The 14,835-nt window shown below is 32.1% G+C and overlaps 1 protein-coding gene across 1 annotated transcript; it reads left to right on the forward strand.

Annotated features, from left to right (window-relative positions):
- The first annotated feature begins 9,360 nt into the window (after nt 1-9,360).
- LOC106452764 (probable E3 ubiquitin-protein ligase LOG2) lies at nt 9,361-11,140 on the forward strand. The gene is made up of 3 exons (XM_013894938.3): nt 9,361-10,093; nt 10,249-10,762; nt 10,853-11,140. Exons 1-3 carry the CDS (start codon nt 9,597-9,599, stop codon nt 11,006-11,008), a joined length of 1,167 nt encoding a protein of 388 aa, XP_013750392.1. The 5' UTR covers nt 9,361-9,596; the 3' UTR covers nt 11,009-11,140.
- Nucleotides 11,141-14,835: the final 3,695 nt, after the last annotated feature.

Genomic DNA, 14,835 nt, shown 5'->3' on the forward strand with positions numbered 1-14,835 from the left:
GATAAACAAAATTATAACGATTCCCATATATCTTTAAATAGAGTTTAACATACATTAATACAAATTTGGAATGTGGTTATAAATTTTAAAACAGCACTTAAAATTTTAGAGTTCAGTATATTGAGCGTTTACCGTAAAATTCAATATTTCGAATGGGTTTATACATAGATTTTGAAAAAAAAAAATCAAAATTATAACAATATTGTTTCAATGCATAGTTGCATCCTAAACTAATTTGATGATGGTCAAAGAGGTTTGGAATCTTTGTTGTCTATGTTTCTCTAGAAAATAGCGATTTTATAATGGTTATTCCACTGATTTAGAGATTATATGAAGTTTTACTAAATTAATTGTTAAAAAAATAGAAAATAGAAAGATGTCCATGCATCATGAAAGAGAGTTTAAAATAAATTAATACAAATGTATAATATGATTAGAATTTTTTTTTAAAAAAAACACTTAAGATTATAGGCTTCAGTATATAAAATATTTACCAAAAACTCAATATTTTCGTAGGGATTGTTAACACAAATATTTTGAGAAAATTTCAAAAATATGACAATATTGTTTTAATGCGTAGTTGCATCCTGCACTAACATATGATGATGTTCAAAAAGGTTTGGAGCCTTTGTTGTCTCCGTTTTTCAAGAAAATAACAATTTTATAGTGGTTATACTGTAAATTAGGTAGTATTATGAAGTTTTATTAAATTAATTGATAAAATAAATTAAAACGATTCTCATATACCTTGAAAGAGAGTTTAACATACATTAATAGAAATGTAGAATGTGGATAGAAATTTTAAAACAACACTTAAAAGTTTAAACTTCAGTATATTGACAGTTTAACGTAAAATTCAATATTTCGTATGGGTTTATACATAGATTTGAAAAATTCAAAAATATAACAATATTGTTTTAATGCAAATTTGCATCCTAAACTAACATTTGATGACGGTCAAAGGGGTTTGGAACCATTGTTGTCTATGTTTCTCTAAAAATAGGGATTTTATAATGGTTATTCTACTAATTTAGAGATTATATGAAGTTTTACAAAATTAATTGATAAAAAAATAGAAAGATACCTATGCACCATGAAGGAGAGTTTAAAATACATAATACAAATGCAGAAAGTAATTAGAAATTTTAAAACAAGACTTAAGATTATAGGCTTCAGTATATAAAACATTTACCAAAAACTCAATATTTTCGTAAGGGTTAACACATAGATTTTAAGAAAATTTCAAAAATATGACAATATCGTTTAAATGCATAGTTGCATCCTACACTAACATATGATGATGTTCAAAGAGGTTTGGAGCCTTGGTTGTCTCTGTATTTCAAAAAAGTAGTGATTCTATAGTGGTTGTTCCACGAATTTAGGGCGTATTATGAAGTTTTATTAAATTAATTGATAAACAAATTATAACGATTCTCATATACGAGTTTTACATACAATAATAAAAATGTAGAATGTGGTTAGAAAATTTTAAAACACATTAAAAAGTTTAGGCTTCAGTATTTAGAGCGTTTAATTTAAAACTCAATATTTTTATACATAGATTTTGAAAAAAATCAAAAATATAACAATATTGTTTTATTGCACAGTTGCATCATAAACTAACATATGATGATGGCCAAAAAGGTTTGGAACCTTTGTTGTCTATGTTTCTCTAGAAAATAGCGATTTTATAATGGTTATTCCACTGATTTGGAGATTTTATGAAGTTTTACTAAATTAATTGATAAAAAATTAGATTGATATCCATGGAGCATGAAAGAGAGTTTAAAATACATTAATACAAATGTAAAATATAGTTAGAAATTTTAAAACAACACTTAAGATTATAGGCTTCAGTATATAAAACAATTACCAAAAACACAACATTTTCGTAAGGGTTAACACAAAGATTTTGAGATAATTTCAAAAATATGACAATATTGAATTAATTTGTAGTTGCATCCTGCACTAGCATATGATGATGCTCAAAGAGGTTTGGAGCCTTTGTTGTCTTCTTTTTTCAAGAAAATAGCGATTCTATAGTGGTTATTCCACAGATTTAGGGAGTATTACGAAGTTTTATTAAATTAATTGATAAAAAAATTATAATGATTCTCATATTCCATGAAACAGACTTTAACATACAATAATACAAATGTAGAATGTGGTTAGAAATTTTAAAACACACTAAAAAGTTTTGGCTTCAGTATATAGAGCGTTTAACGTAAAACTCAATATTTTGTATAGGTTTATATATAGATTTTGAAAAAAATCAAAAATATAACAATATTGTTTTAATGCATAGTTTCATCCTAAACTAACATATAATAATGGTCAAAGAGGTTTGAAACCTTTGTTGTCTATGTTTCTCTAGAAATTAGCGATTTTATAATGGTTATTCCACTGATTTAGAGATTATATGAAGTTTTACTAAATTAATTGATAAAATTAGAAAGATGCCCATACACAATGAAAGTGAGTTTAAAATATATTAATACAGATGTATAAAGTGGTTAGATATTTTCAAACAACACTTAAGATTATAGGTTTCAGTATATAAAATATTTATCAAAAACTAAATATATTCGTAAGGGTTAACACATAGATTTTGAGAAAATTTCAAAAATATGACAATATTGTTTAATGCATATTTGCATCCTACACTAATAAATGATGATGTTCAAAGAGGCTTGGAGCCTTTGTTGTCTCTGTTTTCCAAGAAAATAGCGATATTATAGTGGTTATTCCACTGAGTTATGGAGTATTATTAAGTTTTACTAAATTAATTGATAAACAAATTATAACAATTCCCATATACCATGGAAGAGAGTTTAACATACATTAATACAAATTTAGAATGTGGTTAGAAATTTTAAAACAACAATAAAAAATTTAGGCTTCAATATATATAGAGTTTAACGTAAAACTCAATATTTCGTATGGGTTTATACATAGATTTTGAAAAAATCAAAAATATAACAATATTGTTTTAATATACAGTTGCATCCTAAACTAACATATAATGATGGCCAAAGAGGTTTGGAACCTTTGTTATCTCTGTTTCTCTAGAAAATAGCGATTTTATAATGGTTGTTCCACTGATTTAGACATTATATGAAGTTTTACTAAATTAATTGATAAAAAAAATAAAACGATGTCCATGCACCATGAAATAGAGTTTAAAATACATTAATACAATTGTAGAATGTGGTTAGAAATTTTAAAACAACACTTAAGATTATAGGCTTCAATATATAAAGCATTTACCAAAAACTCAATATTTTTGTAGGGGTACACATAGATTTTGAGAAAATTTCAAAAATATGACAATATTGTTTTAATGCATAGTTGCATCATGCACTAACATATGATGATGTTCAAAGAGGTTTGGAGCTTTTGTTTTCTCCGTTTTTCAAGAAAATAGCGATTTTATAGTGGCTATTCCACCGATTTAGGGAGTATTATGAAGTTTGACTAAACTAATTGATAAAAAAATTATAACGATTCTCATATACCATGAAAGAGAGTTTAACATACATTAATACAAATATAGAATGTGATTAGAAATTTTAAAACAACACTAAAAATTTTAGGCTTCAGTATATCGTTTAACGTAAAATTCAATATTTCGTATGGGTTTATACATAGATTTTGAAAAAAATTTTAAAAATATAACAATATTTTTTTTAATGCATAGTTGCATCCTAAACTAACATATGATGATGGTCAAAGAGGTTTGAAACTTTTGTTGTCTATGTTTCTCTAAACAAATAGCGATTTTATAATGGTTAGTCCACTGATTTAAAAATTAAATGAAGTTTTAAAATATTAATTGATAAAAAATTAGAAATATGCGCATGCACTATGAACGAGAGTTTAAAATATATTAATACAAATGTAGAATGTGATTACAAATGATAGCCAATTTATTATATTTCAATCACTATTTTAATATAACTTTTTCAAAATAATTGCTCATAATTTATTAAAATTTAACTTTAACAATTATTTTTATTAAGTTTATTTTTCAATACTTAAGACAAAAATAAAAACTAAAAGGAATAATTGACGAGTGTCGTAACCCAGTTTTAGTGAAGTCCAGGAGGAAGCACAAAAGGCATGCATTGAAAATTATGGAATAAATTATGCGTACATAAAGATAATGGTGGACTAGGCTTCAAAGACCTTACTGATTTTAATACGGCAATGCTTGGAAAGCAATTGTGGCGTCTGATAGAAAAGCCAAATATTTTTTTCTCGAATTTTCAAAGGACGGCACTACATGAATGCTTCATCCCTTGAACCGATCCGCTCATATTCTCCGTCATATGGCTGGAGGAGTATCAAATCTGCTAGATCTCTGGTTAGCAAAGGACTAATTAAATGGGTGGGAACATGTTCATCTATTTCGGCGTGGAATGACTCATGGATCTCAACCACTCGCCTGAGACCAGCAAACAAAAACCTACATAACATTTACCCGGATACCATAGTGGATTCTCTCCTTAATTCAGAATCCCGAATATGGAATTTTCAGGCAATTCAGGTTTTAGTGGACCCCCAAGATGTTAAGATAATTGAAAGTATTCCACTGAGTAGAAATCAGCTGGAGGATAGGGATGGATGACATTTCACTAACAATGGGAAATACACGGTAAAATCAGGGTACCAAGTAGAACGGATCTACCCTGATAAGGAAAAATCACCAGAATTTTATGGACCCATAGTGGATATACTGAAAGCATTTTGCTGGAAAGTGCGGTGCCCTCCGAAGATAAAACATTTCTTATGGCAACTCCTCTTAGGGTGTATAGATGTAATGAAAAATCTAAAAGCAAGAGGGATACAAGAGGATATATGTTGTGCAAGATGTGGAGCTCCAGAGGAATCAATAATCATGTGTTCTTTGAATGTCCTCCAGCACGTCAAGTGTGGACACTTTCAAAGATACCATCGAATCCTCATATTTTCCCTCTCAGTTCTCTTCTCGCAAATATGGACCATCTTTTTTGGTGAGTTAGCCCAAAAATGGATGGTCACCAATTTGCATGGATGTTATGGTATATTTGGAAAAGTCGGAACAACAAAGTTTCTAGTAATTTGGATATTGACTCAAGAGAAACACTTAAATTAGTGGAACTAGAATCAACACTTTGGGCTGAGGCACAAGTAATAAGTAGTCACATGATTGTACATCAAGTGCAGGACATGACCGTACCAGTAATCCCAAGAAGATGATGTTTCATAGATGGTTCCTGGAAAGATAAGGAACAATTTTCAGGACAAGGCTGGTACAACATTTTAGAGGATTTTGATGGATTGTTAGGGGCAAGGAATGTAAGGGCAAGGAATGTAAGGGCAAGAAATGTAAGGGCAAGTCTTTCACCTCTCCATTCGGAAGTGGAAGCACTAATCTGGGTAATGGAATGCATGAGGAATTTAAGGCAATTTCATGTCACATTTGCGACGGATTGTTCTCAATTGGTAAAGATGGTTTCGGAACCAGAAGAATGGCCAGACAGTTACCTAGAAGACATTAAGCTTTTGAAAAGAAGCTTCATAAACTCAGAAATCGTCCATGTACCTCGGAGGGAGAATCTAGGGGGGCTAGCATAGCACACAGTGTTAGAAAACAACTGTCGTTTGTTGTTCACATGGATGCAGAGTTACCGGTCTGATTTACAGAGTCAGTATGTGTCTGTAAATGTTTGATATAAAAAAAAGAAATAAAATTTTATAATGAAATTACTACGTGCATATATAATTTTATGATATTATTGACAATGAATATTTAAAATTGCTATATTTCCAAAGTTTCACTCATTGTAAAAATGTTTTCTTGTCTGAATAGATTTAACATTGAAAAAAAGACAAAAATAACACTAAATCAAGTTTATGTTCCCAAACTAGCACTCAAGGTCAAAAGTCACAAAAATAGCACTTAATGTTTTATCAAAAGTCACAAACTTAGGGTTTAGAGTTAAAGGATGGAGTTTAGGATTTAGGGTTTAGGGTTTAGAGTTTAGGATTTAGGGTTTAGATTTTAGGGTTTAGGGTTTAGGGTTTAGAGTTTAGAGTTAAGGGTTTAGGGTTTAGAGTTTTGGGTTTAGGGTTTAGGGTTTAGGGTTTAGAGTTGAGAAATGAGGTTTTGGGGATAAGATTTCAAATTTTGAAAAATAAAAAAATTAAAATTTTCAAATGATAAACTTAGAAAGGTGCTATTTTGGTCATTTTAGTTTTTGAGTGCTATTTTTGTGATATAAACTTAGAAATGTGCTATTTTAGAGATTTGCCTTTTAACATTCTTTTAAAAAACTTGCAAAAATTATTTCTTTTATATTTTATTTATTTTGAGAAAGATTAATGACTAACGTCTTGTAAAAACTATAATTTAATTTAATTTATTAAATTATATTTTATACAACATAAATTTATATGTTATGCCCCAACATAAAATTATTTTCTAGAGCCGTCCCTGGGTACGAGTGGGAGAGATGACCAAGTTTGAAGACAGAACCGGACCACTCAATCTTCCCCCAAACCTCGTGTCCCTTGCGTGCCTCCAGGGAAATCTCGGCAGACTAGAACTCCAAACTCTCTGAGCCTTGAGACATGAAGTTCCAGAAGACGACAATGTTCTTGTTCCTCAAAGACTTCCTGCAGAGTTTGCTGATATCATATACGGGAGAGTGTTGCAGCAGCTCTTCCAAACCCTTCACTTCCTTCCGATCTAACTTGTACGGCAAACACCACAGTATTTTCAGCAATTCACAAATCGCCTCAGATCTTCTTTCCATTGGTTACCAGAGGGATCAATTTTTTTCTGATATTTTTACAACGTTCATGTTAGGATTCAGAGGCTTAGAGACATCACTTTGTCTCAGCATAAACCCACAACAAACCAAGATAGAAGTTGCTTGAAGTCCAAAAATAGAATGCTGTAAAAAACATAGTTGTAGAGAGTATGAAGAAGAGAATAGAGAGAAGGATAAGATGGGAGCACACACACAATTTAAGGAGTTCGCGCCCGTTAACGAGGGTCACTACATCTCCCCGAGACTACAGCTCAGAATCCACTAGAAGGTATAACATAGTTACAAAGATACAAGTGATTCACTCATCATATCACTCATGAACTCACTATAATGTATCTTACTATGTTCTAATGAGAAAACTCAAAGCTAGGCTTAAGCTCACATGTTTCTCTCACCCTTCTAAGCTCTTTGTGTGGCTCAATCTCTCTCTCACGTTCTCAGCCTCCTTTTATAGTAGAGACATCTTTAAACCTAATGCACGAGAGGACAAAATGGAGAGGCTCCTCCTTGTGGTCCCAAAAGCAACTTAACCCATCTTCAACTCACCATACTAACTTGAGTTAAGCCTTGGATTACTTTTGATCTTCATTTGCTTGATAAACAAGTGTTCTCATATTCACAGTTCAAGCAAGTATATAACTCATTTAGTTAGGTTTTGACTATATACACACGTTTTAAGGAAAAGTATATAACTCATTTAGTTAGGTTTTGACTATATACACACGTTTTAAGGAAATAGCAAAAAGGAAATAATACTTTTTTTGAATCTCATCGGTTACTCGACGGAGATGGGAGAGAGGATTCTTGTTTTTACGGGTACATGCCTCACGGTACGCTTCACGAATCACGATCATTTACATAAGAAGAACTACAGGATAGTGTACAAGGATCTCCTAAGAGTAAACATAAGAAGAACTTGTTATTAATGAGGCCACAACTTCTTAAATCAGTTTTGAAAACCCTTTTTCAAAAAACTTCTTAAATCAGTGTTCACATGAACTCTTATGTGTTTTTTTTTCTGATTTAGACCTAAGATATATCTGGCATATTGACACTAGTAACACTACATTGGTGTTCCAAGAAGATGTCATTCTTCGAGTTATATTCAAAGACGCATGCATTTTCAGAAAATCCTCACATATAATTTTTTTTTTAAAAACCGTGGAAGTTATGCGACCACCTATGCTTATAATCTTCTTTACACTTTTGTTTTTGAGTTTGGAATTTGCCTTATAAAAGTTTGATTTGAAGGTTTGAAAATGAACTACATGAGAACTAATCATCTTACCACTATATCATTATCAATTTGTTTTATATATATTTATAACAAAATCATAGGTTTAGTTAGAATAGTTTAATAAAATATATTTATCATTCACAACTTGTTAGAAAATGTTGCATGCACAACTTGATGCATCTCTCGATACCCACTCTATATTTTATTTGATATTATATTTAAACAACATGTTATTATGCGATACCCACTCTTGATGCGATTCTATATCACTTTCTTTAATTTTTTTTTTAATTTCGAATCGCACTACCTTGATGTGGAAATTGTTTAAACTGATAAATACCTGTAAATGATCAGGATTATAATTTCCAAAACTTATAATTTAAAGCTATCATTTATCGATATGCAAGTTCACGTAATAATCAAGGATTCCTTAAATAGTTAAAATTGTTCGTCCGTGCTATCTGTCTTTCTTTAATATATGTTTTGTTTGTATTTTGTGTGATGCTTTTCGCTAACGGGTAATCTTAACTTTCTATTCATATTCTAATTTTAGCTAATGGTTTTAGAATTTAAACAGTTTAAGAGCTCTTACTTTTCTTAAAAGCCTGTATAGTTTTTTTTGGCGAAATCAAAATATACAAATTATTCAAAGACTAGAGAACAAACTTGATATGAGTTCCAAAACATTAGTTAATCTTTCGGTCTAATTAAGAACATTATCTTGGCACAAAGTAATATTATTATAAATTTCTAATAAACTAATCTGTAGTATACTTTGTTGAGAACAAAACTAATTAATTGCTATAAAACTTAGGCAACATGAATATAGAAGGTGACAGTTGACAATGTCTACTAGATATGATGGAGAAAGCACAGAGCACTCAATCATGCATCAAGACAATGATAACTTATTCACTCGTAAGAGTAGCTGGATATAAATATGCAATAAGGGTAGTATGTTAAAGATTATATCAAAACAATAAACGAGAAAGTTATGAGATCCAAATTTTACATTTGAAGAACAAAAACTCCTCCAAAACTTTTCTATAAAAATGAAAAAAATGAACAGATTAATCATAATCCATACGTAATGGTAATGCAACCAAAGAATCTATATTTATATTTTGTCACGCAACAAAAGAATGATCAAAAAGATAACAGTATAACACCTACTCTTAAACCTATAATAAACGTTTATAATTAGAAACAAAATTTAATTAAAAAACAAAAATAAACTATCTCTCAAAAAAAAATAAAAAATCTATCTCTTGGTAACATAAAACACCATAGAAAGGTGAACAATGTTTTGATGAGTGGAGTTTCTTGGCCAAACCGACCCCATCATCATCACCATAACCCACTTTCTCCCCCAAAAATATTATTCTCTCTTATCTCTCTCTCTTAATTCACCAAAAAGCTCTCTCCTTTTGCTTTTTCAATCCCTTTCATCTCACTCCAATAATCCCCTGATCTCCGATCCACTCACCGAAACCAAAACTCCCCGAGATTTGATCATCTGGGTCTCCCGAAAAATTTGATCTTTCATGGGAAACATCAGCAGCAGCGGCGGCGATAGACGCCGGAGGCGTCGAAGCAACACGCTTCCAACCGCCGCTCCACCACCACCACCACCACCACCTCCGGCTACAGAACCTCCACCCAATCGAATCGTCTTCGCCGCGGCTACACCGTACCCAAACCCAAACCCTAATCAGCATTACCACCAGTACCCCGGCTACTACCCTCCTCCGCCGGGAACCATGCTTCCGTCTCCGTACGATCACCACCACCACTATCCCCCTCCTCCTCCTCCTCCTCCTCCCCATCCGTACCACCACCCTCACCCTTGGACCGCCGGCGGGAGATACCCTTACGCTGGAGCCATGGTCCCTCAGCCTCAGCCTTGCGTCGAGCATCAGAAAGCCGTCACGATTCGTAACGACGTTAATCTCAAAAAGGAGTCTTTGAAGCTTGAACCCGACCCGGATTGTCCGGGTCGGTTTCTCGTCTCCTTCACGTTTGATGCAACTGTCTCCGGCAGGTAGATAGATGAGATTTCCACTTCTTTAATTTCGTTGATTCATTTGAAAAAAAAAAAACAGGATCCTCTTCCTTGTGACCTTTGTAATAAATATTCTTGTCTGAATGTTAGTTAAAAGCTTATAGAAAGACTCAACCTTTTTTGATAAACAACAGGATTACAGTTATTTTTTTCGCTAAAGAATCCGAAGAATGCGTTCTCACAGCGACTAAGGAAGACGTTCTACCACCAATCACGATGGATTTCGAGGTAGGACTTGGTCAGAAGTTCAAACAGCCTTCTGGTACGGGGATAGACTTCTCTCTCTTTGAAGAAGCTGAGCTGTTCAAGGCTGCGGAAGCTGATGTTTATCCCTTGGCTGTGAAGGCAGAAGCGGCAGGGGCTCCTCCTTCGGGTGGTGATGGTGAAGAAGCGGAGAGTCTGGGGTCGAAGAATGCGCAGATCACTCAAGCGGTGTATGAGAAGGATAAAGGAGAGGTTAAGATAAGAGTGGTGAAGCAGATACTATGGGTTAACGAGACGAGGTATGAGCTGCAGGAGATTTATGGGATTGGGAATAGCGTTGATGGGGATGATGATTCGGCTGATGATGCTAATGATCCGGGGAAGGAATGTGTTATTTGTTTGTCTGAGCCACGTGACACTACTGTTCTTCCCTGTCGGCACATGGTAAGATCATCGTTTTTTTTTTTTAGAATGGCTGTGAGATCGATTCCCTGTACTGATGTGAAAAGTGTTTTGCGTTTGTGGTGGTAACAGTGTATGTGCAGCGGATGCGCTAAGGTGTTGAGGTTCCAGACAAATAGGTGCCCGATTTGTAGGCAGCCTGTAGAAAGGCTTTTGGAGATAAAAGTTCACGGTAATAGCGGAAGCGGGAATAATACTGAACAAGGAGGAACAGGTGAACAAGAGTAGTCAGAACACGGCCGAGTATGGATCGATTGTTACAACTTCCATCGATCATATATGTTTATATATGCATATGTTTTATATGTGTTGACAATAATACGTGTGATTGCTAATTATATAATACAGAAATTTCGACCTCGTCTCGATTCAGAATCACAATCCTTGAATATCATTAGTTACAAGAACGTTTGTTGCAGTTTCTTATTTAGCTAGTTGCTCAGCTGGAAGCTACAGTGGCAGAGGTATCTCTAAGTCTTAAGATCCAAGGTCGCTCTGTCCACCTGTGAGCGAGTTCAAGAAAGTTCAGATTACAACTGACGAAATTCGGACATGTTCGGTGTTTAATCTTCATGATTCATCAGAGGAACTTGCCTATCCAAGTTACTGCATGTATCAGTGTGGTGACATGGATCATCAGCTCAAGTACTGAATAAGGGAAGTGTGTTAATAGCTGCACGTTTAACGAACTCACCTAGTTTATATCATGTTCTTCATATCCCTTTCTCTTTAAAACATCAAAACAGCCAAGGCAGATACTTGGATCAACGTTTCCAAAACTCATCAGCTCTGCAATTTCCGGGAACTTATCATAAAGTACAAATTCAACAATCTTAGATCTAAATCGATGCAAGATATTGAAAACACATTACAAAGTTTATGATTGACATATACTTACACTGGACTAATTAACCATCGTGACATTTTCTTGTAACCAACAAATGTTACTTGCGAATAGTTGATACAAATTTTAGTGAACATCATTTTCAGCGCAGACAAATATACCAGCTCAGTACATCTCCATAGATAATCTCAATAGGTGTTATGTGACTGTTGTTGTGTGTCTATTATTGGAGTCCAACTAACTGAGCATGTATTATGAGACCCATCTTGATTTCTTTATTTAACTGTTTGTTGTTCTTTTTTCTTATCTATGTTTGTAACTAACTCATTTGATGCAAAAGAAACTCTAACAAATAGTAATAGAAAAAAGTGTTCATGAAAAATTAAGAACCTCAAATGTAAAATTTCTTCAACTATTAGACTACAAGCAAATAAATTACAGTTAAAATATTTGTCTGAGCGGCCTATACTGTTGATTTGCCACATCACCTCTCATCTTTCTTGTCAATGTTTCTTTCAACTTGTAGAAAATATTCAAGGAAATTAAAAAGTAAAGAGATATGAATAACATTCAAGTTCATTACACTCATTGAAAACTATCTTGGAAATGAAAAAAAGACGCGAGGTTATTTTCTACTTTCAAGTAATTTTACTGTTTGACCAAAAGAGTTATAATGCACAACTTATGTGCAACTTTCCCAGTTAATTTTTTTGGATGAAATAGATTTCACAATTGGAATGTGTAAATACTTACAATTTGTTCTTTGACAGTCACTAAAAAGTTTTATAGTTTGTAAACCAACTTTCTTTTTGAAATAACACTTAATGTTCTTATTTTATTTCAAACATCAATGAAAGCAAATAGCTTGTGTTAACCTCTCCAAAACCAAGTTGGTAGCTAAACACTTAGTTCTAGAGACATATGAATAGCAAACAATACCAATGTTAACTTATTAGACGTTCAAGTTGTTTATTTCAAATATATCACGTTGATAGTTGAAAAAAATGTATAATACATATATGAAGACAACATGCATGGAAAAAAAAAGTCAACTCTTATTTCATTGATGTGTCGATGTATAATTCCTCCTTTAACAACCATGTTTTATCTTTGGATTTGTAGGACAGATTTACAGGACTTGGAGCTACCTCTACCGGTCTTGTTAGACGTCACTGACGCTTAGGAATGCTCTTGTGATCTACTTCCCTTTGAGGGTTAAAAGGTTTTCCAACCTACTATCTCTCACACTTGACTTTAGTATGTTACAAGTGGTAGTTGTAACTCTCTTAGGCTGGTCATAGAATTTGAATGTTATAACTAAACAAACTTATACATAGTCATAATTTTTAAAAAATTAACTATTATTTTTATTTGTTATTTATTTTTATTTTTTGGTCAACGTCTGAAGATTGGTAAAATAAGAGATTTTGTTATTTGTTTTATGGTTTACTTAATAGAGTGAAACCAAAGTTTGGTTCCTCAGAATTGTGACACAAGGACGAGAAGGTTTCTACTGCCATAAATATTGCGACTTGTATCAAATCTTCTGGCTGGCTGACATCTGAAAGTTGACTAATTTGAGTTTTTCTTTCTTTCGACAACAGAATATTAGATATCCATAGATGTGTTCACTTAGTTAAAAACTTATATTTTTATAATTGTTTGGCTGGATATTCGTATTTATTCTATAGATTGTGCTGTCAAGCAAGTCAAAGTTTGTATTGTATCCTTTCACCCCCCCCCCCCCCCCCCTTGTCTCTCGTGAGACCATTGATACAGTTGACTAAATGTAAATAAACAAATGTACTCATAATAAAGTAATAATAGATCGGATCATATATGGAGCGAACATGTCCGGGAAAAGATACTTTAAAACCAGAAAAAATAGAAATGGTGTCCCATGATAAGACCATAACCAGAAGTTAATATGGTACATATCTAATCTATTAAAAAAGAAGTACATTTTGTAATTAACCCTGATTTTTTTTCAATAATTACCAACTAAGCCACTGATTAAAACACTGTAGTTTTACACTTTTGTTATCACATTAATTTTCTGAACCAAATAAATCGTTGCTATCTTTACTAAACCAATACTCATGCTAAACCAAATAAATCACTGCTCTTCTTACTAAACCATTATGTCCCGTACCGAATCTAATTAATTATGTTGAACCATCACATACCTTATATTAATATGAAACAAATACTCATGTAAACGTATGACCTCATCACCTACCTTATATTATATGAAAAACAAATACTGATGTAAAGGTATGACCAGTCGTAAACCAATACTCATGTAAACCTGTAGCCAAACGATTGATCATAATTAAGATAAGTCCATGTTTCTTCATAGCAAAACAATTATAGACAAAACAATTGGAAATCTATTGTGCAGAACAATATTGTGTACAATGATTAAATCAAGCTTTGGTTTATCGGTTTTATGGTTCTACTAATATTATAATTTCGACATTTTCGATCTAATCAAGGTATTGTTTATCAATTTTAGTGTTTACCGAAGTTATAATTTCTTATTTTTAAAAAAATTCTTGGTTATGTTAGTTAGTATATTGTAGATATCATTAGATTTTTTTTGTGTTCAGAATTGAAAGTAAAATATTCTTTTTTTTTGCAGCAACTAAAATATTCTTTTTCCTTCCAAAACTCAATACTATTCAAATAATGATTCCTACTTCCATGGACATTAACAGTAGAAAATCAGAACACAATATTCTTCAATTCAAAAAAATAATCACTTTTTCTTATTTCTACGCAATCACCATATTAAAAAAGGTATCTATTAATTAACACAATCATCATCTAATCTGTTAAAAAAATTACAAATAAGAAATAGTCCTAAGATTTACCATTTATTTACAATAGAATGTCGCTAGAGTAATTAATAAACTTACATTTAATTATTCTTTGTCTTTGTAATTTTATTAATGCATTTACTAAATTGATTATTAATTTCATTTCCTAAATCTAATGTACAATTTTTAAATTCTATTAATGCATTTTCTAAATTGAATATTAACTATTAATTAACTACCCACATGAATATAGTGTTACTATAATATATTTACGTTAATATATTATGCAATTTTTTTTTTTTAAAACTTTTATGCAATTTTCATCCAAAATTATTTGATATGATATTAAACAATTCTACAATTGTTTAGTTTGTGTAAGATTCTCAGCGATT

This window comes from Brassica napus, chromosome C5, assembly GCF_020379485.1.
Source record: "Brassica napus cultivar Da-Ae chromosome C5, Da-Ae, whole genome shotgun sequence".
Taxonomy (NCBI): Eukaryota; Viridiplantae; Streptophyta; class Magnoliopsida; order Brassicales; family Brassicaceae; genus Brassica; species Brassica napus.

Excerpts from the sequence above, each read along its gene's own strand:
- LOC106452764 (XM_013894938.3), top strand. The coding sequence starts at position 9,597 with ATGGGAAACATCAGCAGCAGCGGCGGCGATAGACGCCGGAGGCGTCGA. Across the intron at positions 10,094-10,248 it reads GATGCAACTGTCTCCGGCAG|GATTACAGTTATTTTTTTCG; the intron begins GTAGATAGATGA and ends GATAAACAACAG. Across the intron at positions 10,763-10,852 it reads TTCTTCCCTGTCGGCACATG|TGTATGTGCAGCGGATGCGC; the intron begins GTAAGATCATCG and ends TGGTGGTAACAG.